Source organism: Stenella coeruleoalba (assembly GCF_951394435.1).
Source record: "Stenella coeruleoalba genome assembly, chromosome: 8".
Taxonomy (NCBI): domain Eukaryota; kingdom Metazoa; phylum Chordata; class Mammalia; order Artiodactyla; family Delphinidae; genus Stenella; species Stenella coeruleoalba.
In genome coordinates this window covers 107,904,926-107,930,841 of record NC_137154.1, presented here as the reverse complement: position 1 = coordinate 107,930,841, position 25,916 = coordinate 107,904,926, and the positions used below count along the sequence as shown (strand labels likewise).

The following is a 25,916-nucleotide window of genomic DNA, read 5'->3' as shown; positions in this document are numbered from 1 at the left end:
CAACAGCCTGGGGGCGCCGGGGCCGGCGCGTAGGGGCCGCCACCGCGATGGAGCGCGCCGGGGACGATCCGGACTCGCCGCCGCAGGTCAGTGCCCCCGCTGCCGCGCACAGAGCCCCTTTATGCTTCCGCATCGGTCCCCGCGCCATGTCCACCCGAGCGCGTATGCGCGCGCCCGTGTGTGTGTGTGTGTGTGTGTGTGTGTGTGTGTGCGCGCGCGCGCGTGTATGGCTGTGCGTGCAGTGGGGCGGCTGGAGAGCCAGCTGAGGACCCGGCCGGGGCGGAAGGCGCTGCCGCCGCCGAGGGGCTGCGAAACCAAACCTGGGCGATGCCTGCCCTCCTCGGGCCGGCGGGAAGGGGAAGCTGGTTCTCGGCAGTTTCCAACAACCGGCCGGGCTCTTAGCTCGCTGGTTCCTCCCTCCCCACCTCAGCAGGTGGTTCCCGGTGGCCGGGAGCCGGGGGCCAGCACCCGCCGCAGCGGCTCCCCAGCGTCGTCCCCAAGCTCTGAGGCTCCAGCCACTGGCAAGTTAAGTCTCTGAAGCTCTGCCGGGAGGCTGAGGGGCTGAGCGGTGCTGAGAGGACCCAGCGTCCTTAGGACGTACAGTGCAGGGGGCGGGGGAGGCACGACCAAGTTCACCACCCACCCTCCGCCGCCGGGCTCCGGCCTGGGGTCCTAGTCCCTCCCAAGCCAGAGCCCGCAACTTCTGAGAAGGAACAGAGAGGTGAGGCAGGAGAGACTGGAGTAGGAGGCCAGGGATCTAACTGTGCCTGGGGACAGCCCAGGACCCAGCAGCTGAGGTCGGAGAGACCGCACCCACCCAGACACAGATGCATAAACAAGGCCCCAACCGGCCCCCCTGCCCCGACCTCCCCTGGCCGGGCCTAGTCTCAGCTGGGCACCCTTTGCCTGGATTCTTGTAGAAACTGGGTCTCAGGGGCTCCGGGGAGCTCTCTGCACTGGACGCTGAAGCCAGCCTTGCGGACGGCTGGTCGCCCCAGGCTGGTGGGGACAGCCCTACCTGCGTGGGTACCAGTCTGGGTGGGGTACCCATCGGGAGCTTGGGCTGTGCAACATGTACCAGTTCAAAGGACTGGGCACGGATGTCCCAGTACAGAGCCTGTGGTACCTCCAGGGTGGTTGTGTGGAAACGGGGCGCAGCTGCGTAAGTTACTGGCGTCGTGGGGCGCGTGGCTTCACAGGACGGTGGCTCCAGGGTCCTCTGAGATTTGCCTTCTGTCCCTCACCACAGAGATTGAGACATTTCCTCCCAAACCTGCTTAGCTGGTGACGGCTACTGCCCGTACTGGGCCAAACGTCAAGTCCCCCCCTTCCTTTGTTTGGAACAAAGACCCTTCCCCGTGAGACCTTCAAAGAGACTATCCATTGTGCCCAGTCCATGCCCATCACCCCCAAAGTTTCTGGAGCTGCATGCACTCCCCTGTGCCCCTTTGGATGGGAGCGGGAAGGCTTGCCCCGGTTATGGAACAGGGAGGGTTGATGGATTTGTGCCCCATTCAGCACCGGCGCCGAGTGGCTTGCTGTGCACGTTTCTGTACCTGACCCGCAGATGCTGGGGGATCCCTCCTTGTTCGCGCTGTTGGAGGCTCACAGGTGCTGGGTTGAGTACGTGCACAGAGGTTTCTGGACCAGCAGGCACTGACCGTCCACCTGAAGCATGGGGACAGGCAGAGACCGGGGGCTCCAGAGGAAGATGCCGGTGGGGCCTGCCCTGTCCCCAGCATCGGGCCTCTGGACGGACCTGCATTTTCCCACCGTAGTTTTGAAGGGCGAGGGGTGAGGGGCCCCGGGCGGCTGTACCTGTCTGGTCGTGGCACGGCGTATGAGGCAGGGCAGGAGCGTTGCAAGCGTGGCGGGTTCGGCAGGGTGAGCTGCCCCGAGCCAGGCTCTAGGATCAGGGAGCGTGTTGGTTCAGCTTTGGCCGGAGGAGGGCCTGAGCTGGGGTGGAGAGGCCTGAGCACTCCCCTCTGCTGAGAACTGAAGGGGGAGAGGGGCAGGGCTGGGGAAGAGAGAGAATCTGAGAGCCTGAGGCAGGCAGGGAAGCGTGCGAGAGACAGCAGACAAAGACGGAGGCACGGATGACGGGGGCCCAGGGGCACGGGTGGGCCAGCCTCGGGCCTCCTTCCAGGATGTCCCCCCCCGGCAGCCATCAGCCAGGGCAGGAGGCCCTCCGTGGAGCAGGGGGGACGGCCTACTGAGGAGGGCTCTTCCCGAGGCTCGGATGAATGTGGGGTTCAGAGGGAGGTCCTCAGGCAGAAGGGGGACAGGCTGTGAGATCTGGGACTCTCAGGGAGACCCATCTCTTGGTGCCTGCCCCACACCCTTCCCGGCCCCGGGGTACAGTGGACTCTGGGGGATCCAGCACCTGGGGAGAAGGAAAAGGAAAACCTCCTTCCTGCACCTCCAGGCCAGAAGGCCTTTGGGGACCCTGCTGAGAGCGTGGGGTGGGGGGCAGGGAGGTAGTGCCGTGCAGGGCACAGGCTTGGCCAGGCCGAGGCAGCCTCAGCCCCTCTGTGACCAGCTGGGTGGACTTCGGGAAAAGCGGAGCCCTGTAAGCCCTGGTTTCCCAAAGGCCCATAAATCCAGGAGCCTCTCCCACCAGGCTGTTTGTAGGTGAAGTGCTCGGTGGATGTTACTGTAACATCTGCATTGCGTTCACCTCCCCCCACCTTCTTCTGGGGTCTGGATGGCTCTAGAATTTGGAGTAGCAATTCTCTGGCCCACTCTGGGGCCGGTCACATTGGCCTTGTTGCGGGCTCTCCCCTCAGACTCCCACGCCTCCGGACTCTGGGGCTTGTCCAGCCCCTGCCATGCCTCTGCATCGAGACATGCTTGGTGTCTCCTTGCCGAATGGCAGCAACATGGGTCCCGTGTCTAACTGGTGGTCAGTGTGGTCACTGCACGTCTCAGACAGTGGTTGTCCCCAAAAATCCACACAACTGACGAGAACCCCAGGCCGGTGGCCTCTTGGTATCCGTGCTAGAAGCTGGCAGAGTGGGCGGAAGTCGCTCAAAAGCCCCCTTCCACACACATTCACTGAGCACCTACTGTGTTCCAGGCTCTGGGCCAGTGCTGGGGATGTAAAGCGTCAAACAATCCAAAATCAAATCAGGTTTCCGGTTTAGCTTTAGGAGGAAGGACTGTGTGGGTTGCTTTTTTTTTTTTCCGCAGCTACAGCAAATTTACTTTTCTAATGAGGTTTAGCTTCAGCCAATATTAAAATGAATCTGTACTCCCTGAGCACACCAGCTGACAGCGGGACAGCGGCCTTCCAGCCAAGCGCCTGGCAGGGATTAGGGCTTTGCCACCGATAAGCCCAAAAGTGGGGAGTCTCAGTCTGGACCTCCAAGAGTTGGCTGGATTGGCGATGAGCCTTGCCTGCAGTATTAGAGCTGTCAGCAGGGTTTCTCCTGCCCTACAGGTAGAAGACGTGAGCCGTTATTATTGCTTCATGAGGAGGGGGGAGGGAAGCAGGGGGAGCAGAGACCAGAGGGCAGGGCTGTGGGTATTAGGAGGGGACCCGGTCTGCGGGTCCTTGCTGACCCCCATGCAAGCCTGGGCGCATGCGGTCACCTCCCCCTCACTCCTCTCCCGTCTTGCTTCCTTCTGCGTGAAGTAGTTGAACAATCTGTCCTCGGAGGCCATGAGTGTCTTTAGGCTCAGGACTCTGGGCTGTTCATTTAACCAGCGCTCAGAAGCCTTAGAGCCCAACACTGGACGTGGGGCGGCTGCTCTCCCTCCCTGGTGGCATCCCGCAGCCACACCAGCCACATTTCAAGAGCGCAGTAGCACACGTGTCCTGTGGCCACCATACTGGATGGCGTGGGTGCACGTAAGATGTGCCCAGCGTCCCCAAGTTCTCCTGGCAAGTGTTGTTCCGGGCTCTACACAGCTGGTTTAGTGAGGCGCTGAGAGCGTGGGCTGCTGGACTCACACCCCAGCTCTGCCACGCACAGCCGTGTGGCTTGGGCCATCGCCTAACCTCTCTGTGCCCCTCATGTCTTGTCTCTAAGCAGGGATAACAGGATGTTTGTGAGGCAGGAATGAGGATTACAGTTAATCATGTTACTCACTTAGAACGTGAGGAGTGCTTTGCTTAGCAATTTTTTTTTATTACTCATTTAGTTAAGATTTCACCTAACAGACACTTAGGGAACAGCCTACTTGGTGCCAGGCGTGCCGAGGGGCCCAGCGTGTGGCCTTGCTTCCGTCTCCCAGCCACCCTGAGTCTCGGTTTCCTCCCCTGTGATGGGGGCGTGGCCGGCTAATAAGCCCTGCACCACTCTCCGGGGACAGAAAATGAGGTGGGGTGTGTGTCTGCCTTTGCAGATGAACACTGCCAGATCCCCAGGGAAGCAGACGCACCTCCCACCAAAGAGCATTTCCTTAGCCCCCGTGTGTTCAAGGTAAAAGGAGCAAATGGGGTTCCGGCCTCCGCCAGCATCTCGGTGGGGACGTGAGGTCTCTGCCTGGGCTCCCAGCCCTGGACCTAAGGTCCAGCGGAGCGAGAGGGGCCCTGGGCCAGACGGGATTAGCGGTCAGCTGGCTGAGCCCGGTTCCAGGCCCAGCTGTGTCGGCCGCTCTCTGGGTGACAGAATCTCAGGAGCCTCTATCTCCTCATCTGAAATGAAAGGAGCATGAAGCATGTGAACATTTCCCACCGCGATTACGCCGCTTCCCTTGGTAAGCTCTCCATGACGGACGCCCCAGGAGCAGGAGGCAGGAGTGGGGAGCCCACCAGCCGAGAAGGCAAAGGGAAGAGGGAACGGATCTGGGAGCAGGAATTCGCATCCGCAGCCATGGACTAGCGCTGAGGCCAGCAGACGGCCTGGCCTGGGATTAGGATTCTGTGGCTGTAGGTGCTTCCTTCTTTCTGCAGATAAGGAAGCCGGTGCCCAGGGAGGGTCCACTCCTGTTTCAGGTCACACAGCACTTTAGTGCCTTGTCCCAGACTGTGACCTGAGTCTCCCAATGCCCACCCCTCCCTCTCTCAGGTCCCCTGTGGACAGAGACAGGCAGGACAGAGACAGGCAGCAGGACCACAGGAGCAGCCCCCCAGGCTCGGGGTAAGAGACCCAGCCTGAGAGCCGGGCTCCTTTCCCCCACCAGCCGGCACAGGCCTTCGCTCTCCTCCCATGATAGCTGGCCCAGGAGGACCCAGCTAAACTATCCTGACAGGGCCCCAGGGAAGGTCAGCTGGTTCAGGCCACAGGCAACGCATTAAAAATACCCTGGAAACCTTGATTAAACCCGTGAATCATCAGCCTGTGTGGTATGTGCTTGCACACTCTGACCAGAGGGGCGAGGTCAGCCTGGAAATCCTCAGGCTGGGTGAGCCATCGGGGCCCTCGCTGGCTCGAGACCGGTTCTGGGGGCTCCCAGCTCCACTCAGCCCAATCCCGAAGCCCTGGGTCCCCATTAGCTGATTGGGGTCCCCCGGGCGGCCTCTGCAGCCTGAGGAAATCCAGGCTCGTCCTCAGCCCCCTCCCCCGTCACTGACCCGATGCCCTTGGAGGTCAGAGTGGACTTGGGGTGTCAGGCCGCATCCCTGGAGGCCCAGTTACTGGAAGGTGCGGCCAGTGGAGTGGCCACACCAGGCCTCCGGGGAAGCCCTCCCTGCACAGCACGGAGCAGAAGGACGGACCGGCTCACAGCGGGGCTGCCCGTTGGGCCCCGGGCCCGCTCTGCTCCCAGGCGGCTCTGCTTGGGTTGCCGTACTGCCTCTGAGCAGGTGCTTTTCTTTTTCCCTCAGAAAGCTTCTGAACTAAAGCCGAAGCATTACTCACCTAACTCATCACCTGCCGATATTAACTTCCTCTCCCTCCTGTAAATCTCCCTCCGAGAACCAGCATTCCAGCCTCCACCCCTCCCCACACCCAAGGCTGGAGACCCAGCAGGCTGCCTTGCGTGTGCGTGCCTGTGTGTTCCAGCGTGTGCATGCCTGCATGCGTGTGAGTGCACGTGTGTGTGTGTGTGCATTCCATCCTCCGGCCACGTCTTGCTCACTCCTAGCAGCTCATCTGGAACCCCTGGGGTTGCGTCCCCCAGGCGTGCCCTGTGCATGTTTCCTCACGGTAACGCTCCCAAGTGACAGCCAGCAGGAGGGCCACGCACTGGGACCACACACAGGTGCCCACCCAGCCCCGCTGCAAGGAAAGCCCTCTTATGCCCCCCTGGTGTCTGGATGGGTCATTGCTGACCCATCTAACCAGAACTTCTGGTTGACAGATTCGTTTCTGTAGTTAAAAAAAAAAAAACAACACGTAAAGTAAAATGAAAATGTACCATCTTAACCGCTTTTAAGTGCTTACTGGCATTAAGTACGTTCGCGGTGTCATGCCACCATCCATCTCCATCTTGCAAAGCTGGTTTAGTGAGGCGCTGAGAGCGTGGGCTGCTGGACTCACATCCTGGCTCTGCCATGCACAGCTGTGTGGCTTGGGCCATCGCCTAACCGCTCTGTGCCCCTCATGTCTTGTCTCTAAGCAGGGATAACTGCTTAAAGAACTTTTTCATCTTGCAAACTGGAAACTCTGTACCCTTTCAACCCCCCGCCGCCAGCCCTGACAGCCACCCTTCTGCTTTCTGTCCCTGTGAGTCTGACCACTTACCCGCCTCTGTAAGTGGGTCACATGGGCTTAGCCGGGCTGCGCCTGCCCCTCCCTGAGTGCAGCGTCCTCCAGGGTCATCACGTCGGAGCAGGGGTCAGGGCTTCGTCCTCGCTCGGGCTGGATCGCACCGTGTGGATGTGTTTTGTCTGCCTGGTCATCAGGCTGGCGGGTCACTTGATGCCAGACTGTGGGGCAGAAGTGGTCAACAGTGGTGTCTCCCCACTGCCCTTCCCTCCGGGAGGCTGCAGACGCCTCTGTGCTCTGAGTACCAGGTGCCATGAGGAGCAGGGAGGATGGAGCCCTGCTTTCCCCCGCCTGTCCAGTACTAAACGCGTGTCCCTAGAGCCCAGCCCTCATGACCGTCCCCAGGAGGGTGTGCCTGGCCAGCCCAGAGGTGGGGCAGGAGCCCGGCCAGGGAAGAGCATGCCAGGCAGAGGCACCAGGTGGGGTCGCCTGCCCTGCTCCCTCCAGAACCCCACCCGGGACCCTTCCTCGCAGAGCCTGTCCCTGGGCCGGGAGCCCTGCTGACCCAGGAGCCCTGTGTGCAGGGCCAGCCCCTCTGCACGCAGCTCCGCGGTGCTCAGCCCCGTCTCAGCCGTCGTGCTGCCCTGCTGCCGGCTGTATAGTGCACGGCCTGTAAAACAGACAGAGTGTCGGCGGGATCTACCGTCTGGGGGCCGAGCTTAGGGACCCTCCATCCGTCATGCCTCTCAGGGGGAGCACGTGCTGCCCACTCGGGCTCACAGGCCTTCTTGGGCTGGACCCCCTGCACCTCCTGCAACACTTTCCCTGAACTGTCTCTCATCAGGCAGTGGGAGCAACTGACACGCAGGGGTGGGGGGACGAGGGACCCGGCAGGAGTAACAGGAAACAGAGGTGGTGAGAGCAGCTTTCCGGGAGCCCTCACCTGCTTCCAGGGGGAAAGGGCATGAAACGGGCAGCTCGGGGTCGATGGTCCCACACCCCCAAGCTCAGCCCGAAGGAGGAGAACCGCAGCTCTGACAGCTCTGGAGACAGGAGGAGGGACGGGGGACCCCTGACCTTCCGAAATCCCCGGTCCTGCCCTGGGTGCGAATCTTGGAGGTTGGGCAGGGACACAGGACTAATGCGGGGGGACAGGAAGGTGTCCCAACACCAGGGCAGGCCCAGCTCAGTTTCCAAATGTGTAAAAGAGGAACAGAAAAGCGGTGCCCACCCAGGGAGCTGCGTGAGCCCACGGCAGGCAGCCCACGGCCAGGAGCCCGGACATCCCGCTCATCACACCGCCGCGGAGCCCACGCCCCATGGACCACCCTCCTCAGCACAGCCTTGTCCTTGGGAGGGAGGAATCTGCTAGAAGAACTGCCCAGAGGCCGGTCAGTGCTGACCCGGGGGGAGCTGAGGTGCCCTGGCTTCCCTTTCTCTTCCAGACACTTGGACTCGGCTGGATTCAAACAACATGGTTGCTGCTATAATTTCTATTACAGTTGACGTCGCCCAGCATTCGTGGTGCTCCCTGTGGGCCAGGCGCCGTGATAGTGTTTTCCATGGACGCCTCATTTGATCGCAGAGTGGCCTGGTAAGAGTCGCCGAGAAGGGACTCAGTCGCAGGGACACTGGTGCAGCCCCTGCTCCGTGTCTGGCCCAGGCCTGGGGTGGATCCAGAGGAGTCCGTGGCTTGGGGGCTGCGGACAGACACAAAAACCGACAAGCTCTCGCAGGATGCGGGCTGGCCGTTCGCTGTGTGGACGCTGAATGCTCAGGCCTGGGAAAGCTTGCGAAGGGGGAGGGATATGGCCGGGGGCGCAGAGCTCCAGGTGGTCTCCCCCGGTCAGCACCCCACCCCAAACCGCTCGCCATCAGCACCAGAGGAAATGGAGGCTGCACAGCCCGGGGGCAGGGGACGGTGCAGTGGGGACAGACTGCCTTCGGCCGCTCACACCCCTCCAGGGCATCCGAATCCCAGCCTCGCCCACGGCCCTGCACAGCCGTCCTGGCCCAGCCGGGCGTCACACCCTCAGTTCCAGGGCCAGAACCTCCAGGTTACCCAGCCTGCTTAGTTCTGGTCCCCTGGCCTTGCTGAGACCACATGCCCTGCTCACTGGCCAGCCAGGGTCCCCAGGACCTGTGCCAGGCTCCACGCTGTGGACCGTCCTTGCAGCCAGCACTCCATACCCCCCAGGCAGTGCAGCCCTGGGCCCTTCTCAGCCTCCCTGGGCCTCCCCAGTGGAGGGGGGTCAAGGAGACCCGGTTGCACCACCCCAGCTCCCGGAGCCCAGGGTGCAAGGGCCCCACCGTCTTCTGAGCTCTGGTGTCCTCAGCCTCGGCAGGGAGCGCACCGCTCCCACCCATGCTGGCGGCCGGTCAGGAGGGGAGGCCCGCCCAGCCGCCCGGTGGCTCTTGCCGCCCTGGTCCACTAGAAGCTGTTGGCTTTGCTCGTCCGGTGCGCCAGCCCCGCCGTCTGTCTCGTATCAGAATCTGCGGAGCCCTCGGCTCCTGCCCCCACAGGCACTGGCCTGATCCGGTGGGTGTCACTGTGTCCCAAGCTGCCCCACCCCTCACAGGATGCTGGGCGACGCAGCAAGCTGGGCGCTGGCGGGAAAGGTTGGCGTGTTCAGTCCAGGGCGTTTGCTGTGACCGTGTTGGAATCGGGCGGGGCCTCGGCCTGTGCCAGGGCGGCCTACCTGCCGGTGCCGCTTAGCTGTGGCACGGGAGGACGGGGGGCAGGCCGGGGGGCAGGGAGACGGTCCCAGGAGCCGCGAGTGGAGCCCTCTGCTCCCCGGGATCGTGCTGCGGGCACAAAGAAGCCCACCTGGGTCAGCTCGAGAGCTCATCTTTGGCTGACTGGAGACCCACGCGTGGGCCCACAGATACGTGTGCACTCATTCAGATAGGGTGCTGGCCACGAGCACACATGCATGCACACGTGTGTGAAGCCGTGAACGGGCAGCCCTGTGACGTCACCCAGAGAGGGTGGCCCCGTGGAGCTCGCAGCATGGACTCGGCCCCAGCCACACTCCTGAGTGAAACTACAAGTTCCACGTCCAGGAGGAGGGAGAGCAGGTGCCGCGGCCGCTGCCGTCGGGCCAGTCGGGTGGAGTCAAGCGGGCAGGGGGTGGGGGCACAGTGACGAAGCTGGTACTCGGGGCTCCACAGGGCAAGGACCCCGTGGCAGCCAGCGGGCCCAGGGACACACAGGCCCCCACGCTGGGCCATGGCAGAGGCCTGGCAAAGGGGGCAGCGGGGGTCAGAGGCCACAGGGAGGAAGGACATGAGGGGATGCTGGCCGTGAGGGTCGGGCTGGCTTGCTTTTTGGGTCTCTGGACTCGGCCTTGGGGCTGGCCCAGACCTCGGGGTGGGAGGGGAGTTACCGTCCGATGGACCAAGGCAGGTCTGCCAGTGTCCAGAGCTCTCACGAGCGCTGCAGGGAGGGAAGGCGCCGGGCTGGACGTGGGGTCAGGGACGGTGGTGGCAGGAGATGGAAGGGAAGCAGAGAGGATGCAGTTAGTGGGGGGTGAGGCAGCACAGCCGAGCGCCTCAGATGCCACGGAGGGGGACTCAGGAGGTCTTGGGGAGGGCACGTCAGGGGGGCGGGCCAGGCAGTGAGGTGGGCTGTGCAGACAGATCTCGATGGGAGGCCGTGGAGGAAAGAGCAGGCCTGGACCAGCATCCGGGCACGGCCCGGCGGATGCGGGGAGCAGTGGGAACGGCCCGGGGTTTCTGTGCTGGCCGCCGAGACGAGGAGGAAGATGGAGCTGCTCTGGGAGGAAGACGACGGTGGGGTCTCTTTTGTGTTTAAGGTGTCCATGGAACATTCCAGACACAGAACAGCTCCAGGCTGGAGGAGGAGACTGAGACCAGAGCGGGCAGGGGGAGGGGGAGGCCACGGGGAGCTCCTCGGGTGTGCCGGCTGCGTGGCCAGACGGGAGCTGGGGTCGGGAAGTGACCTGGCCTCCCTGCTGTGCTGGACAGGCCCTAAGGTGTCCCCGTGACCTCTGACGCCCGCTGTCCACGCCTTCAGTGTGGACACGCCTGTGACCAGGAGAACGTGGTCAAGGTGATGGGCTGTCCCTCCTGCGGTCTCACAGTGTCCTGGAGGACGCGTCCCGGCGGCAGACTTGCCCCGGGTGCCCTCCCTGCTGTCCCAGGGCGTGGGTGACCGTGTTGGCCGAGGACACGGGGCAGGGAGCCGAGGGCAGTGCCGCCCACGGTCCTGTGACTTTGGGGCAGTGGCCTCTGCCGCCCCCCAACCCCGGGCGTGGAAGCAAGCGCGCCTGTTCAGCCCTCCAGGAGCCCCTGCGCAGGGGACCCCGCACATCGGCTGGGCTCCTGACCCACGGAAGGTGGAGATGGAAGAGAACTGGGTGGTTAGAGCTGTAAGCACGTGACCACAGGTCGGCCGCGGGAGAACACAGGGGTGCTTGTCTTGGGGACAGTGACGTTCTCTTAAAAGCTGGCGTGGTTGCCAAAAGGGGGCAGGGACAGAGATACAGGGAGGAAGGGGGAAGAGGGGGTCGGGGAGGCAGCTCCTGCCAAGACCAAGCCTCCCCCAAGCCGAGGGCCAGAAGCTGGACTCCATGCAGGGGCCGCTCCCCAGTCCACAGATGGCAGAGCCGGGCCTGCCCTCACTGCCCCCCCACCACCAGGGGAGGACCGCGGCCGTGCCACTCTCTGCCCGCCTGCCCAGGGCTCCCGTCAGCACCTCGCTGCTGGGTGCCCTCCCCGCCCAGCCCTGCACGGCCACCCCAAGACCCTCTGCGTGGTGGCTCTTCACAGGGGGCGTTCGGCCCAGCCGGCCACTGTCAGACGGTGCAGTTCTCCATCCGGTCTGTGTCCCTCTGGTCGCTGTCCCCACCTTGAGCCAAGCCGCGGGTCACCCGTGTGCTCCGGGCCCAGCCCAGAGCAGCAGCAGGAAACCCCCGAGGTGAAGCCCTCCTGCAGGGAGGCTGTGGGACGAGTGGACGCCCTTCTGCCCAAAGACCACGCCGCTGATTTGGGAACTCCAGTAAACCCACGGGTGCTGATAGCTTGTTCCATTCAAATTCCTGCAGTGATGCAGGGGGGACCATGCAGACCAGACCCCCATTTTCACTCTTTACTAAGAATCCAAACCTGATCCCAAGGCTATATCTGAAAAACCAAGAAAGAAAACGAGGGAGCCACCTCAGACAGACGACCGATGAGCTGTGTTTCCTGACTCTCGGGCGAAAGAAACCCACAGCTGTTCTGCCCGAGCCGAGCCGACGTCCTTCTGCCCCAGCGGGGCCTGGCCTCCTGGCGAGAACCCCTCCTTCTCAGCCCCCACCGTGAAAGCCCGCTGGGGAGCCCCTTCCTGGGGTGGCCCTAGGGGGGCCGGCCTGCAGGCAGGGGGCATTGTGCATGGGGCACCTGGATGTGAGCAGCTCCGCTGACTCCAGGACCTTGGGCCCTTCCAAGCCTCGGTTTCCTCGCGTGTACAATGGGTATGAAACCTCCCTGCCTGCCCCACAGGCTGCTGTGGAGATAATGGACCGGCTTTATGAAGAAATGAATCCCACCTGCCCAGGGCAGGGCTGTGAGCTGCAGGGCCAACCCTGAGCCCTCCTGGGCATCACGCCCTCCTCGTGGGTGGAAGGAGCTGTGGACCCCTCTGTGTCCAGTCCCCTGCGGGTGGTGGGGACAGGAGCAGGAAGTGGACAGAGATGGTGGGTGGAGAGGCCCCCGTGTCCTGCCCCCTCCCCCGTGGAGCCGGTGTGGGTGCAGTGGCCAGGGAGGAGAGGCCTGGGGCCAGTTAATGGAGTGTGGATTGACTGGACAGTAGCTGATTAGCTCTGGCATCTGGCTTGTCCTGAGCAGCGGCCGCAGGATCAATACTAATCCCTTGATCCCATTAGGGCCCCTGCAGTTCTCGGGGACGGCGTCCAGCCTCCCTCCCGGGCACTGTCTGGGGCTGGAGGGTAGAACTGGAGCCCTAACTGCACCCGCCTGCTGTCTGCTGTTAACCCCTCCCCGTGTCCTGCTTCCTGCAGCCCCTGGCACCCCCGCCCGTCCTCTCACACCACCACCCGGCCCCCCATAACCCGGGCCCTGACATCTGCTCGGCCCCAGCGGGACTCAGGCTCCCGGTGTTGGGCCCGTTTCTTTCCTCCCGGGCACGGCAGTGCTCTCCTCACCACCTCTCCTCCAGTGACTCAGGACTGATGTCCTCAGGGGGCTGGGGGTCCCCTCTGGCGGTCAGTGATCCAAGTGTCCATAATGTTGGTTCCCAGCCTGTTTGCAACAGTTTCTGCTTGTTCTCATCATCACGGAATATGACATAAACCAAGAAACACGAGCTGGAAAGAAAGAAATGTGTCGTTCCTAGGAAAACTAAGCTGAATGCTCTCAGAAGATTCCGTGAGGCGAGTCTAGGGAAAACGTTCTCCAAATGAGGTGAAGATTGGTGGGAAACATAACAATTCTAAAGGATGCGGCGCAGGTTCCTCACCGAGTGTCCCAAGGTCTTGGATCACTTCCGAGAAGTCGTCGCTGAGGCCAAAGGCGGTGTGCCCAGCGGGGCAACTCCCAGAGGGTGGCGAACTCCCAGGACAGTCCTCAGCCCTGCTTCCCAAGCGGGCAGTGCCACGCTGGCCAGTGAAGAGCGTGTGGTCGGGGACAGGACCGCTGATCGTGCAGTTGTCGGGACACGTGCAGTGTCCGCATCACCTCGAAGGACTCTTCACCCCGCGGCCTCCTGTGACCGCCACCGTCCCGGGCTTATGGGCACCACGGCTCCTATCCTGCTCCAGAGGCGAGGGCTGGAGTGGTCTGTGTGAAACTGACCTCCGCCACACACATGCACACGCTATCTCCGGAGCACCTCCCTGAGGGATGGGACGGAGCCGTGTGAAGCCCCTTTCCCTGCTGCCGTGTGGTCCAGGGAATCCAGAAGGGCCTTGCCCACCACCGATGCTGAACTAATATTTGCTGAATGGAATTAAACCAGCCTCCTCCGCAGGTACTGGGACGCGGGTGAGGTTTTCGTCTGAATCCTGCAGCTCAGGAGGCAGCCTATCCATGCATTTGGAATCGTCCAGCCTGGAAGCCAACCTTGCCCTGGCCCTGCCTCCCCAGGCCCAGCCTCTCCTGTCCAGCCTGCCCGGCTACAGCCCAGCCTTGGACACATCGGAGCCCCCCATCTGGGTCCCAGACACCCCCTGGTTCTCACAACCCATGACACCCTAAAACCCATAGGCAAATTCCTATAACTAGGTCTCCCCAGATGTGGCCAGTCTCCAGGGCTGCTTGGCCCATGAATCAGCTGTTACACTGGCCTCTTGCTTTGACTTTGGCCTTGAATGCCACCCGACCCCGTTTTCCCGCCAGAGCCCTGTCTTAACTTCAAGGTGCTAAAATGGCAGAACTGAAACTTCATAAGAACCTCCCAGTCCAGCCCTGTGTGTGGAGATGAGGGTGGAGGCCGAGGAGGACAAGCAGGGGCCCCGGGGGCAGCAGCCAGAGCACTGTCCCGCCCCCTCACGTCCCCTGTGCCGTCCCATGGGCCTCACACGCCCCTCGGCGCAGCCTTGTCTGTGTCCAGCCGAGGCCCCCCGTCTGCACTTGCTGAGGGGCTGGGCGGCGGGGGCCAGTCACGGACATGAACTGCGGTGGCTGGTGGGGAGTCCTGGCCTCGGCGGACACCGGGCCCCACCCTTGCTCTCGCCGGCAGGACCTCGCTTCAAGCACCGCAGTCTCCCTGCCGCACCCCTCCTCCTGGCTCCGGGTGCGGCCGAGCCCCTCCTCCATCTTTGCACTGACTCCTCTGCCCGTGGCCACCGAGGGCCCAGGGCGGCCCTGGGTCTGCGGCTGCTTGAGCCTGGACCAGAGGCAGGCTGCCCGCCACCCCTCCAGGGCCAGGCGGGAAAAGTGGGCCGAGGCCAGTGGTCATCCTTGCAGCCCCGTCTCACACTTGGGCCTCTGGGTCTGGGGTAGCTTCCGCTGCTCCCAGCCCAGGTCCCCCCAGGCCTCTGCTCCCTGACGCCCAAGCCCAGGCCCCATTTCCCTCAGACCCGCCCCCTGCTGGCCAGCTGGTGCTCTCCAAGGCTGGGGGCTCCCCCTGCTCTGCTTCATAACCGCCTGGTAATTCGCTCCCTGATTTTGCTGCTATGCTTATAATAGCCTCCATTAAAGTTATGGGGTTTGCAAGCCGTAATGGCTTCCAGAGTAATTAATGCACAACTGGGTTTATGGCTAAGTTTATTTTTAGAGCTTTTCTGCCCGCCCCACCCCCTTCCTTTCATAGAAGTTTTGACCAGATAGAGCGGATGGGATCAGAGCCTCCCTCCAAGGCCCTGGCGTCCACGGCCCCCCCTCCTCTCCTGGTACCCCTCCTGCTCCCCCCAGGGGGGTGCTGGGCCCTGCAGGGGGCCTCCCGGAAGGGGCTCTGGGGCCTGACCCTCCTTCCCGAGCTCCTGATGCAGCTCAGACCCAAAGGGCCCGGATTCAGGTCTGGCCCCACTGCATGCCGACGGTGACTTGGACAAGATGCGGACCCTCACGGCCTCTGCAAACTCCAGGTGGAAGGGGTCGAGGGCAGCGCCTGCGGCCCAGGCGTTGGGAAGACTGAACGTGGAGTGTCAAGTGCATCTCTGGCCCCACAAATGCTCCCCACCAGCTGTTCTTTGCTCAAACTGCAGCCCGGGCGGCCGAGGGAGGGGCAGGTGCCGGAGGCTGGAGGCTGCCCCAGCGCAGCTGCCTGAGTGCCAGGGCAGGCCAGCTCCCCATGGCTTCCCCGCCGGAACCAGAGCCTCCCCAAGACCAGGATGCCTGGAAAAGCTCCAAGGCGATCACAGGACCAGAGGAGACCTCCCAGCCAGCCCTACTGGAAGCGCCTCTGACCCCCATCACGTGGCCTGAGACAGCCCCGCCAAACCGAGGCCCCAGCTCAGCCCTTCGCAGCCCTACCTGTGGCCTTGGAGCAGGGAAGGGGCTGGGCAGGGATGTAGCACGAGCTCACGCAGCACAGGAGACGCAGACAGGCATCCTGGGTGGGACTCTGGGCTCCCACCTGCTCGGGCCACGACAAGGAGTGTGGAGGAGACAGCTCGCACCCCAGGATCATTCCCTGCTCTGTGCCTGCACCGTTTAACGCCGGTGGCAGGGGGGCAGGCCGTGCACCATCTGACTCCAAGGAGGCTGTGGAGCCAGGGGTGGCAGGGGCAGCGGGGCCACCCCGGGAGACCGCAGTGCCTGTCACTGGAAGACAACATGGTTCTTGCACCAGGCGTGGGGACTGCTGGCAGAGAGAGGACCAGGCAAGGAGGAGGACGCACTGCCTCCAAAACGGGAGCCCAGATCCTGCTCAGCCCTGGCTCTCAGCTCTGCGGGAGACGAATGTGCGTCTGCGGGGGGCTGGGTGGGCAGCGAGCGGCCTCGGGGGCTCGGTGTGCCGGTGCTGGGCACTGGGGTGGCCCACACACTGGGACAGGCCAGGGCCGCCCATGGCTGTCCTCCCTCACGCCTCCCCCTGTGGACCCCAGCTGCATCTTGCACGGCACTCAGCTCAGAAGTGAGGAGGAAGGTGAACGTTGGGATGTGACAGTTTCCATGGCGGTCCGGAGGCTGAGCGCCTGTCTCCTGGCATGTGGGCAGCCGGGCCAGAGGGGAACTCTACCCACAGGGCACCTCTCCTGGAGCTCCCGGAGCCCCTGCTGCTGCCATTTGAGTGCCATCTCCCCGGGACGTGGCAGCCCCACCGGGAGCACGTCTCCTGGCTGACGCCCAGCTGCAGCGCCCGGCCTCCGCCCTACCTCCGCGGGGGCTTCGCAAGAATAGATCGTGTCCGGGTCCACTCCTTAATCCAGGCTGTGAAATAACCACCTGGGCACAAGCCTGCGACCATCACAGCTGCTGACTCGTTCCGAGCGCTTGCTGTGTCCATCTGGTGCCAGCCCACGGGCTCCACGGGTGTTAACGCATTTAATTCCCAGAAGCCTTGGGAAGTAGGTGCTGAAGGCGCCCATTTCATAGATGAGAAAACTGAGGCACAGAAGTGAGTTGGGGTTAAACCCAGGCAGGTGTGTCTGAACCCTGAGTGGACAGCACCCACCGCCACCTGTGAGGACAGAGGCTGGCCGCACCCCACGGACTGGCAGAAGCCAGGTTCCACCCTGAAAACACGATGCTGTGCGTCCCGAGCCGGCCAGCGGGGACCTGTTCTGCCCAGGTCTCTGGCCGCCACCTTTGCTCTCTCTTGCAGGTGTCCACCCCGCAGGGTTCCTGACCCACCTCAGAAGGCAGCACCCACCAGACTCCGGTAGGGCCGGACTCCGCAGACCTGCTTCGGCAATGGGTGGGTTGTGAGCGTGGTCAGGCCTGCTGGCCAGCATTCAGCTTCCCGCTGCCCCGTGCCTGGCCCACCCGGCCCATTCCTGTTCTTTTCTCCCCTGTGCTCGCCGCCGTCCGCTGCCGTCGCTCAGGTAACGAGGAGCTGTGGGCCCAGCCAGCCTTGGAGATGCCGAAGAGACGGGACATCCTTGCGATTTTCCTCATCGTGCTGCCTTGGACGCTGCTGGTCACCGTGTGGCACCAGAGCACCATCGCGCCCCTGCTCACCGCACACAAGGGTGAGCCCCCGCCCGGCCCCACCTGCCGGGCTTTGCTGATGGGGTGACCACAGCCAGGGCTTCTGGAGTCCTGACTCTCACCCGCTCGGTAGCTGGGGAACCGAGGACGAGCCAGGCTGATGACCGTACCCCCGTGGGCGGGGGGGTCTCGGCCCGTTTGGGGCTCTGATGATGCCACACATACAGGCACAGACTCACGGGGCAACTCTGCACCTGTTCCCAGGACGTGCACCCGGGAGGGCTCAGGGGTGGGTGGCCAGGATTCCCGGCCTGCGTTGTTTAAAACCATTCAGGGCGAGTGTGTTGTTCGCTCCTCTCTTCCTGATCAGGAAGCCCTGATCCAGTGCCACCTGCTGAAAATAGGCTGGACAGAGGCAAGTCCCCTGGAGCCGGGTTAGAACTGGCTTCATCTGGCTCCCAGCCCAGAGCTTTTCCCTCTCACACCAGGGCCCCCTATGCCCCAAACCCGTACACGTGCGCATCCCCCCGCGCCTGCCCCTCACGGCCAGTCTCCAGTCCCACACTCCCCCCCTCTCTGTTCGATCCCTTCTCCCATGGGAGCCCGGGGAGCCTGATGAAACACAGAGGTGCCCAGGCACGTCCCAGGGAGAAAGCTGACAGGACTGGGGTGGGTGGGGGGATGCTAGGAATCGATGATTCGGGTGCAGGCAGGGCCAAGAGCCACAGTCTGAAGCTGGGCTGCTCCACAGTTACACATTGGGGCCTGCTCAGCCCCAGTGGGTCCTGAGGCTTCCGTGAGGAAGGGCCAGGCTGGAGATGGCTAAGTGCCCACTGCCTGCGGGGGCACCTGGAGCTGTCCTCCTCCCAATCCAGCACCTCTCCTTGGTGCTTACTTTTGTTTTTTGTTTTTTTTTTTTGTGGCCATGCTGCTGGGCCTGTGGGATCTTAGTTCCCCGACCAGGGATTGAACCCGGGGCCTGGCAGTGAAAGTGCGAGCCCTAACCCCTGGACCGCCAGGGAAGTCCCTGGCGCTTATCATTTTAGAGTTGTCACCCAACAGCACATCACTACATTTACCACATGTAAAGGGACATAATACCACGTGGCTTCCATTCTCGGCAGGGCTCTGGGGTCAGAGACACCAGGCTGCTTCGCTCAGCACTGCCCTTCCTGCCTGAGGACAGGGAACTGGCATCCACTCTCCCCAGAGCAGCCAAGACAGACAGAACGAAGGCAGCAGCAAAGGAAGTTAGGGAGGCCTTAGGACCCAAAGGCGGCAGAAGCCCTGACCCAGCCCTGTCATAGGCGCGGAGAATGTACCAGGGCACAGACCCACCAGCGGGGGGGGGGGGGGGGGGGGACTCTCAGTGTCCTTCCCGGGCCTTGGTTTCCAAAACTTTACTCACGGCAGGATAAACTAAACTTTACTTATACCCTGGTCAGAAGCTGCTCTCCTCAAGCTTGTTGTCTTTCACAGTCTGACCCAAAACTCCTCCTGCAAGTGCTCTTGGCTACCTGCATCTGCGCTAGTCTCCCGACCCTGCACCCACGGCCCAGGCGCAGGCTCCCACTACCACTGTGTGTCTCGTTGTCGGTGTCTGGTTGGCCTTTGGGAGCTCCCTGAGAGGCGGGAGCACGTGTGTCCCCGCCCCTCGGTGCCCAGCGTCCAACCCCACGCCAGCACCCGGGCTAACAAGAACCATGGGAAGGAGGGAGGGGGCGGCAGCTGGCTGGACCCCACTTCACCCCCTGCAGGTAACCACTCACGCCATCCTTTCCATAGTTGCAAGAAGCCATGAGGAACAGGGCCGCTTACCAGGGATGGGGAGCCTCGGGGCAGAGTTACGAGCCCTTTAACACATGCAACTCGATAAAGGAGATGCAGGTATTGGCTCCATTTTGCAGTTTCTAAAACTGAGGCACCAGAAGCCAAGCACCCTGCTCACGGCCGTATGGTTAGTACAGAGTGGCACAGGGTCTGAGCCCAGGCACTCAGATCCCTAGGTCAGTCCTCTGACGCTTGCCACCTCCTGCTGAGATGGTGTGAGAGCAGTGAGGGGCCCACAGCCTTTCAAACAGGAAGACACACCTCAGAGAGAAGGGACTCTTTAAGAAAAAGCATACCCGTGGGGGCTTCCCTGGTGGCGCAGTGGTTACGAATCCGCCTGCCAATGCAGGGGACATGGGTTCCAGCCCTGGTCCGGGAAGATCCCACATGCCGCGGAGCAACTAAGCCCGTGCGCCACAACCACTGAGCCTGCGCTCTAGAGCCCGCGAGCCACAACCACTGAGCCCGCATGCCACAACTAGTGAAGCCTGAGCACCCTAGAGCCCATGCTATGCAACAAGAGAAGCCACCACAATGAGAAGCCCACGCACCACAATGAAGAGTAGCCCCCGCTCACTGCAACCAGAGAAAGCCCGCGCCCAGCAACAAAGACCCAACGCAGCCTAAATAAATAAATTTTTTAAAGTAAAAATTTTTTTAAAAAGATATGAATCAACACCATTTAAAAAAAAAAAAAAAAAAGAATACCCATAGGCTGATTTCCCCTCATGAGAGGACTGCTGGCTTTGCCCATGGGGAGAATGTCCAGGATGCAAGAGAGAGCTTGGTCATTAGAGCCGCCCCAGCGGGCGCAGGGTGCCTTCCGGAGAGAGGGGCTCTCATCCCTGTGAGTGTGTCACAGAGGCCAGGCCTCTGCCAGGTTTCACACACGCCTCTCCTGGGGTCCTTGGGGACACATGGGCACACATGGCTGGGTGTGGGGCAGGTAGGGTTCCAGGTGGCTGAAAGAGTGTGACCGGAAAGTGCAGATTAGGAGACAGACACCAAACCCCAGAAGAGCTGAGATGGGTCTCCACCCTCTGCCCCTTTGCACAAATGTGAGAATAAAGTCAGCGACGACAGGCACAGGGTTCAGAATTATCTTGCCAGCTATGGGCAACACCCTAGAAGAAAATGCAGTAGTTAAGTATCAGATACTCTGCACCAAGATTCAGTAAGCCCCGCTTGACTCCAGGGTTTGTGAAAAATCGGGGTGAGGTAACCGCAGACTCCCGGGTCCACGGTGTGCTGTAGCCACGACAGCACTAACGCTGCCCTCCGGCATGGGAGGCAGTGCCCGGGGCTCTGCAGCCCCAGCCGGTGCGAGGCAGTGCAGTCAGCTCTGGCCAGGTGTGAAGGGTATAGGGTGGTAAGGAGAGGACACTTTGTCACATAAAACCCGAACCGCGGATGCAATCTTGGAATTTGGCCAGTTGCCGTCAAATAGCTACAGAGCTGTCAAATGCGAGAAGGAGGGAGAGGTTATTTCTGTGTCATCTCGGGAGTCACAACTAGCAGAACCCAGGGGAGGATGTCAGGCAAGCAGCCTTGACCGCCAACTTCAGCCCACAGGGCCCCAGGCAGGGATGCGCTGACGTTCCCGCGGGTGGAGCAGAGGAGAGCTGCATGGGGCGGGGGGGGGGCCGAGGTACTTGCTGCGGAGCTGCCCACACCGCCCCCCCTCCAACCCGCAGATGACGGCAGCGATCCCCGACGCGAGGCGCCACCCGGCGTGGACCCCAGGGAGTACTGCATGTCCGACCGCGACATCGTGGAGGTGGTGCGCACCGAGTACGTGTACACGCGGCCCCCGCCCTGGTCCGACACGCTGCCCACCATCCACGTGGTGACGCCCACCTACAGCCGCCCAGTACAGAAGGCTGAGCTGACGCGCTTGGCCAACACACTGCTGCACGTGCCCAACCTGCACTGGCTGGTGGTGGAGGACGCACCGCGCCGCACGCCGCTGACCGCGCGCCTCCTGCGCGACACCGGCCTCAACTACACGCACCTGCACGTGGAGACGCCGCGCAACTACAAGCTGCGCGGGGACGCGCGCGACCCGCGCATCCCGCGGGGCACCATGCAGCGCAACCTGGCCCTGCGCTGGCTGCGTGAGACCTTCCCGCGCAACTCCAGCCAGCCCGGCGTCGTGTACTTCGCGGACGACGACAACACCTACAGCTTGGAGGTTTTCGAGGAGGTGCGCGATTCGTGGACGTATATGGGGCCCGGGGAGGGTGCGGACCCGGCGCGGCCTTCAGCCCCGGCTGGCGAAGGGGGAGGAGATCGGCCTTGGCCGCAGCCCTGGCTTCCGGGCACTGTCTGCGTGAGGGCTTCCAGTGGGGGGACAGGGAAAGGGGGTTCCTTGTCGACTCTCTGAGTGTCCTCCGGGTCTGGGAGTCACGACAGTGTGGGGGGAAGGGAAGGAGTCATTTCAGACTCTAAATTGGGGAGACAGAAGTTTTGCAGCAAAGGACAAAGAGGGAAGGTCACGTGACAAGGCGAGTATCAGCTGGTTGGAGGGGTGGCCTTGCCCACAGCCCAGGCGTGCTCCTCCGAAGATGCCCACCCCGAGCAGCCCGGGTGCCCCGACTCCCATCCCCGCCCAGGCGCCCTGACCCTTCTCCTTCTGTAGATGCGCAGCACCAGGCGGGTGTCCGTGTGGCCCGTAGCCTTCGTCGGCGGCCTTCGGTACGAGGCCCCGAGGGTCAATGGGGCCGGGAAGGTGGTCGGCTGGAAGACTGTGTTCGACCCCCACCGGCCGTTTGCAATAGACATGGCGGGGTTTGCGGTCAACCTGCGGCTCATTCTGCAGCGAAGCCAGGCCTACTTCAAGCTCCGCGGCGTGAAGGGAGGCTACCAGGAAAGCAGCCTCCTGCGAGAACTTGTCACCCTCGGTGACCTGGAGCCCAAGGCGGCCAACTGCACCAAGGTAAGCCCCTCAGCAGAGCTGACAGCTGCAATGCAAGCTTTCTCCAGCCCACAAAGCCCTCCCTCTAGATCAGGGAAAAGGAAATAGGGACCCAGACAGCCTCCCAAGACGGCAGCTTATCGCCCTTCAGGAGCCACGGTGATGGCAGGTGGGGGAGCAGTGAGGGGCGACCGGCGAGACAGAGCCCAGGACTGAATCCCTCCCTCACATCGAAGCAGCTGGGCTCCACGACCCTCCTGCCAGACACACCTCCATGTGTGCACACACATGCACAGACACGGGCACACACATACATATGCATGTGCACGCATACACACATGCATGCATGGAACATACATGGGTGTGCGTATGCACAACACAGGCACACGTACACATATGTTCATGCATGCGCACACACACACACACACATATACACACACGCTGCTTCAAGTTTGGACTTCTCCAGCCAGGGCCTGGGCTGTCACTTAGCTGAGCTGAAGGTCCCGGAACTCTCTCTCCCTCTGGACCCATCAAGAAATGCAGGGGAGAATGAGAAGCAAGAGGAAACCTTGAGACCTGTTTGTCTCTTTTCTGTAGCTGTAGACTTTCTGTTTCCAACAGATATTTTGAATGCAGCCTATGTACAAAAAGCAAGAATGAGGGCGTAGGTAGAAATAAAGAACAATGGAGAAAATCTTGCTGGAACAAGGGCAGAAGGAGAGGGGGCAGGGGTGGGAGGGCGAGGTCAGGGGCCTGCCCCATGTGGTCTCACGTCTCTGAACACAGATCCTGGTCTGGCACACACGGACTGAGAAGCCGGTGCTGGTGAACGAGGGGAAAAAAGGCTTCACTGACCCCATGGTGGAGATCTGAGCCCCAGGACACAGGTAGGGGGATGCAGGCAGGTGACGCACTGGGCGGGCCACCCAAGCTTGGATGCAGAGTAAATCTGCCAAGACTTTTCTCTTAGTCTTTAATCGTGAAGGTCAGAGCAAATGCCCCGTGGAGTAGAGGAGGCATAGCTGAAGTCGACAGGAGCCAGCCTCCCCCCGTGGCTGGGTGGTTCTTCCACCAGCTGCTTGGAAGGCCTCACCTTCCAGGCACCGCCTGGTGACAGCTCCCTGTCATCACCACTGTTATCCTGGCCACCAGCCGGTCCCCTTATGAGGCGCTGCTGTGTGGACCCGCCCAGGCTCTGTCTCCTGCAGGTGCCTCCTCCGTCCTGGTGAAAGCGTGGACCGAGGAGCCTCGCCTGACTCCCAAGCTACCACTTTCCTCGGTTTGACCGTTCTTTCTGTAGGCCTCAGTTTCTTCATCTGCAGAATGGGTTGTTGAGGCACCAGGAACAGTCTGGCACATAATAAGTCCTGCCTAAGTGTTGCTATTTTTATTTGTTTGATTCTTTTTGGCCAAGCCACGCAGCATGCAGGATCTTAGTTCTCCAACCAGGGATCGAACCTATGCCCCCTGCAGTGGAAGCGCAGAGTCCTAACCACTGGACCTCCGGAGAAGTCCCTTTATTTGGTTAAAACCCTGTATTGCTGTAGGTCACAGGCTCCATCTGTGTTTTAGAGGCAAAGGAATGAGGTGGAGTAAAGCTGAAGTGAATTGTGCCAGGTGATTGGCAAAGCCAGGAATTTTCTATGAGCTTCTCTGTGATCTCATCAGAGGTGGGAGCTCAGACAGTGGGACACACCTCTGTCCTCTGGCCTTGGAGTCAGGCTGAAGCCTCTGTATCACCTGGGCAATGGCCCTGCCCACAGGGGACCGCAGGGGGTCTGCTTATCTTGTCCCCTGAACTTAGAAAATCACCTCAGTCGCTGCCACTGAGACTGTGTCGGGACAGAGCATCACTCCCTGCCCCTCCCGCTCCCGGCCTCTCAGTGGGACCCGGGGGTGGGTTCTGCGGAGCCCCTGGGTGACGCTTCAGGGGCCCAGGATCCAGCGGCTCCCTCACGCCTCCCCCATTCTTCTCCCCGTCACAGGAGCCCCCTTCTCAGACCTGCTCCTGGCCACCTGTGCTCCCCACGCGGGTGGTCCCTCCAAGGCGGACTCCTGTGGAATCGCCGTCACCCTCCTTTCTACTCTGGGGCCTTCAGAGAGACCAGCCTGATGCCAGGACAAAGGACGGAGACCCTAAAGCACAGAAACCCCAGACCTGTTGTTCTGTTCCATCTGCCCTGGCAGGGCCGGCCGGGGCAGACACCATGGGCCCCAAGCCCGGGAGTGATGCCAGGCTGGGAGGGGGCGAAAGACCCCAGCAGTCCAGCAGAGGGCTCCCCAGCTCCCCCTCGAGGCCCCACGACCACACAGGACACCTGGCCAGGGACTGCGAAAGACGGCAAGCAGCCCCCACCCCCGGCATCAGGAACGAGCTGCTCCGAGGAGATGCAGCCCCTCCGGCCGGCTTTCTTCTGGCTCCTGCTTGCGGAGCGTAAGGCTGTCTGTGCTCCCGGCAGGCAGCCAGCCCTGTGTGCGGGGAGTCAGGCTGCCAGAGGGCTGCTCTCCCCATACCTCAACCTCGTGGAGGGAGCAGAGCGCCCTCCCCGGCTCTTGTCCCAGCGCAAGGAAGGAGGTGGGCCCTCCACCCAGCACAGGGTATAGACCACACGGCACCTCCCCAACACCCACTGGGCTCCGGGCCCCTCGCCTGGGCTCAGACTGGGGAAGCAGGAGCCCCCAACCCAGAGCCATGAGAACCACAGGCCTCAGGGGCTCGAGGGAGCAGGTGGGCCAGGAGGAGAGAGGAGGGGCCCGGGCGGTCCCAGGGCTCCTCCCTGCCCCTGGCTGGGGGACTCTGGATTAGCAGAGGGGTTTAAGGAAGGGGGCAGAGATGATCTGGACCCCGAGGGCAGGATACCTGAGCCCACACTGCTTTGGAAATCATGCGATTTACACACCGAGTGGGAAGTAAAACCTCCCTTCTCCCTAAACTGGGGGCGCGAAGAGCAAGCCGGCCTCATGTCCGGCCGCCCAGCCGCCCCAGACAAGGAACCGTGTACGGCCCTCAGCCAGGAGGAGAGGTGCCTGTCTCCCTGGCTTCCCGACGGGGCCGGCCCTCCGCCGGTCTCCACTCACACTCCTGAGCGTTGGAAGCACAATTTTCCTCCCCTGTGGAGGCAGAGGAAGGGCCTGAGCCCGCTGAACAGGTGTTTACTTTTAACCGCTAATAGCCCCTACTCCACTTAGACTCATGGGATGGGTCTGCGGGCCATGGAGAGCCCACTCCTGGGTGCATGGGTGGGTGGGCAGTGGGCCGCAGCCCAGCGACCTAACATTCACGGAGTATCGGCTGCCTGTTTTTGAAGTGGATTTAACTCCTCAGCATAGTCACGAAACCTTCGAGGGAGGGCTCATGTCCCTGAGGGCCCTGAGCCACCTGCAGGACGTCCCACACCCATGGTTGCCTGAGAACCACCTGGGAACCACCTGGGTGGCAGGGGAAGGGAGGGTGGGCGAGGGCGGGCACCGTCGAGCGAGTGAACTCATGCAGGGAACCACTCTGCCTCACTCGCCGGGACCAGCCCCAAACGCAGGGGCGGCTTGGCTGGGCTCGGGCCGCCTTGGCCCGGAACCCAGGGCTCGTTTCAGGAAACTTGGTAACGACAACATGGTCTCCTCTTTTCTTTGGCAGATGGTGTTTCTATTGTTTTCACCTAATACCCTCTCTTAGCTGCACGTGTGTTTATTTATAATTACAACCCGATGGACTGCAGCTTTCGCCTTCACTGGGAATGAGTTTGCTATGAATCAGAACTGGGTCCATGGCTAGTTTGTTTTCCAAACGCAGTGTGTTCCCTGCTCCCCCCTGTACAGGAGTGGGGTGGGGGCCGGAGGACAGAGACGGGGAAGGTGGAGCCCCCAAGCTGCACTATCGGGTCTGTTTTAATTTAACTGTATTTAATTTGTTTTGAAATTAAAAGTCAAATACGGTTTTTAACAGTCTTAATCCTCCTCAGCCCTGTCTTAGTTTTCCTCATTCATTTAACCGTCCAACCTGTACTATCAGGTGCCTTGGGGGG

The 25,916-nt window shown here is 62.0% G+C and overlaps 1 protein-coding gene across 2 annotated transcripts; it reads left to right on the top strand.

Annotated features, from left to right (window-relative positions):
• Positions 1 to 25,839, top strand: B3GAT1 (beta-1,3-glucuronyltransferase 1). Of its 2 annotated transcripts, XM_079930254.1 has the most exons (8): positions 7,095 to 7,249; positions 8,012 to 8,187; positions 16,825 to 16,917; positions 17,045 to 17,191; positions 20,675 to 21,183; positions 21,619 to 21,915; positions 22,681 to 22,781; positions 23,880 to 25,839. In XM_079930254.1, the coding sequence occupies exons 3-7, from the start codon at positions 16,914 to 16,916 to the stop codon at positions 22,765 to 22,767; spliced, it is 1,044 nt and encodes a 347-aa protein (XP_079786380.1). In that variant the 5' UTR covers positions 7,095 to 7,249; positions 8,012 to 8,187; positions 16,825 to 16,913; the 3' UTR covers positions 22,768 to 22,781; positions 23,880 to 25,839. The 2 variants fall into 2 exon arrangements, with proteins under 2 accessions (XP_079786381.1, XP_079786380.1); XM_079930255.1 differs by lacking the exons at positions 7,095 to 7,249; positions 8,012 to 8,187 and adding an exon at positions 1 to 86.
• Positions 25,840 to 25,916: the final 77 nt, after the last annotated feature.

Excerpts from the sequence above, each read along its gene's own strand:
- B3GAT1 (XM_079930255.1), top strand. Across the intron at positions 21,184-21,618 it reads GCTTGGAGGTTTTCGAGGAG|ATGCGCAGCACCAGGCGGGT; the intron begins GTGCGCGATTCG and ends CTCCTTCTGTAG. Across the intron at positions 21,916-22,680 it reads AGGCGGCCAACTGCACCAAG|ATCCTGGTCTGGCACACACG; the intron begins GTAAGCCCCTCA and ends CTCTGAACACAG.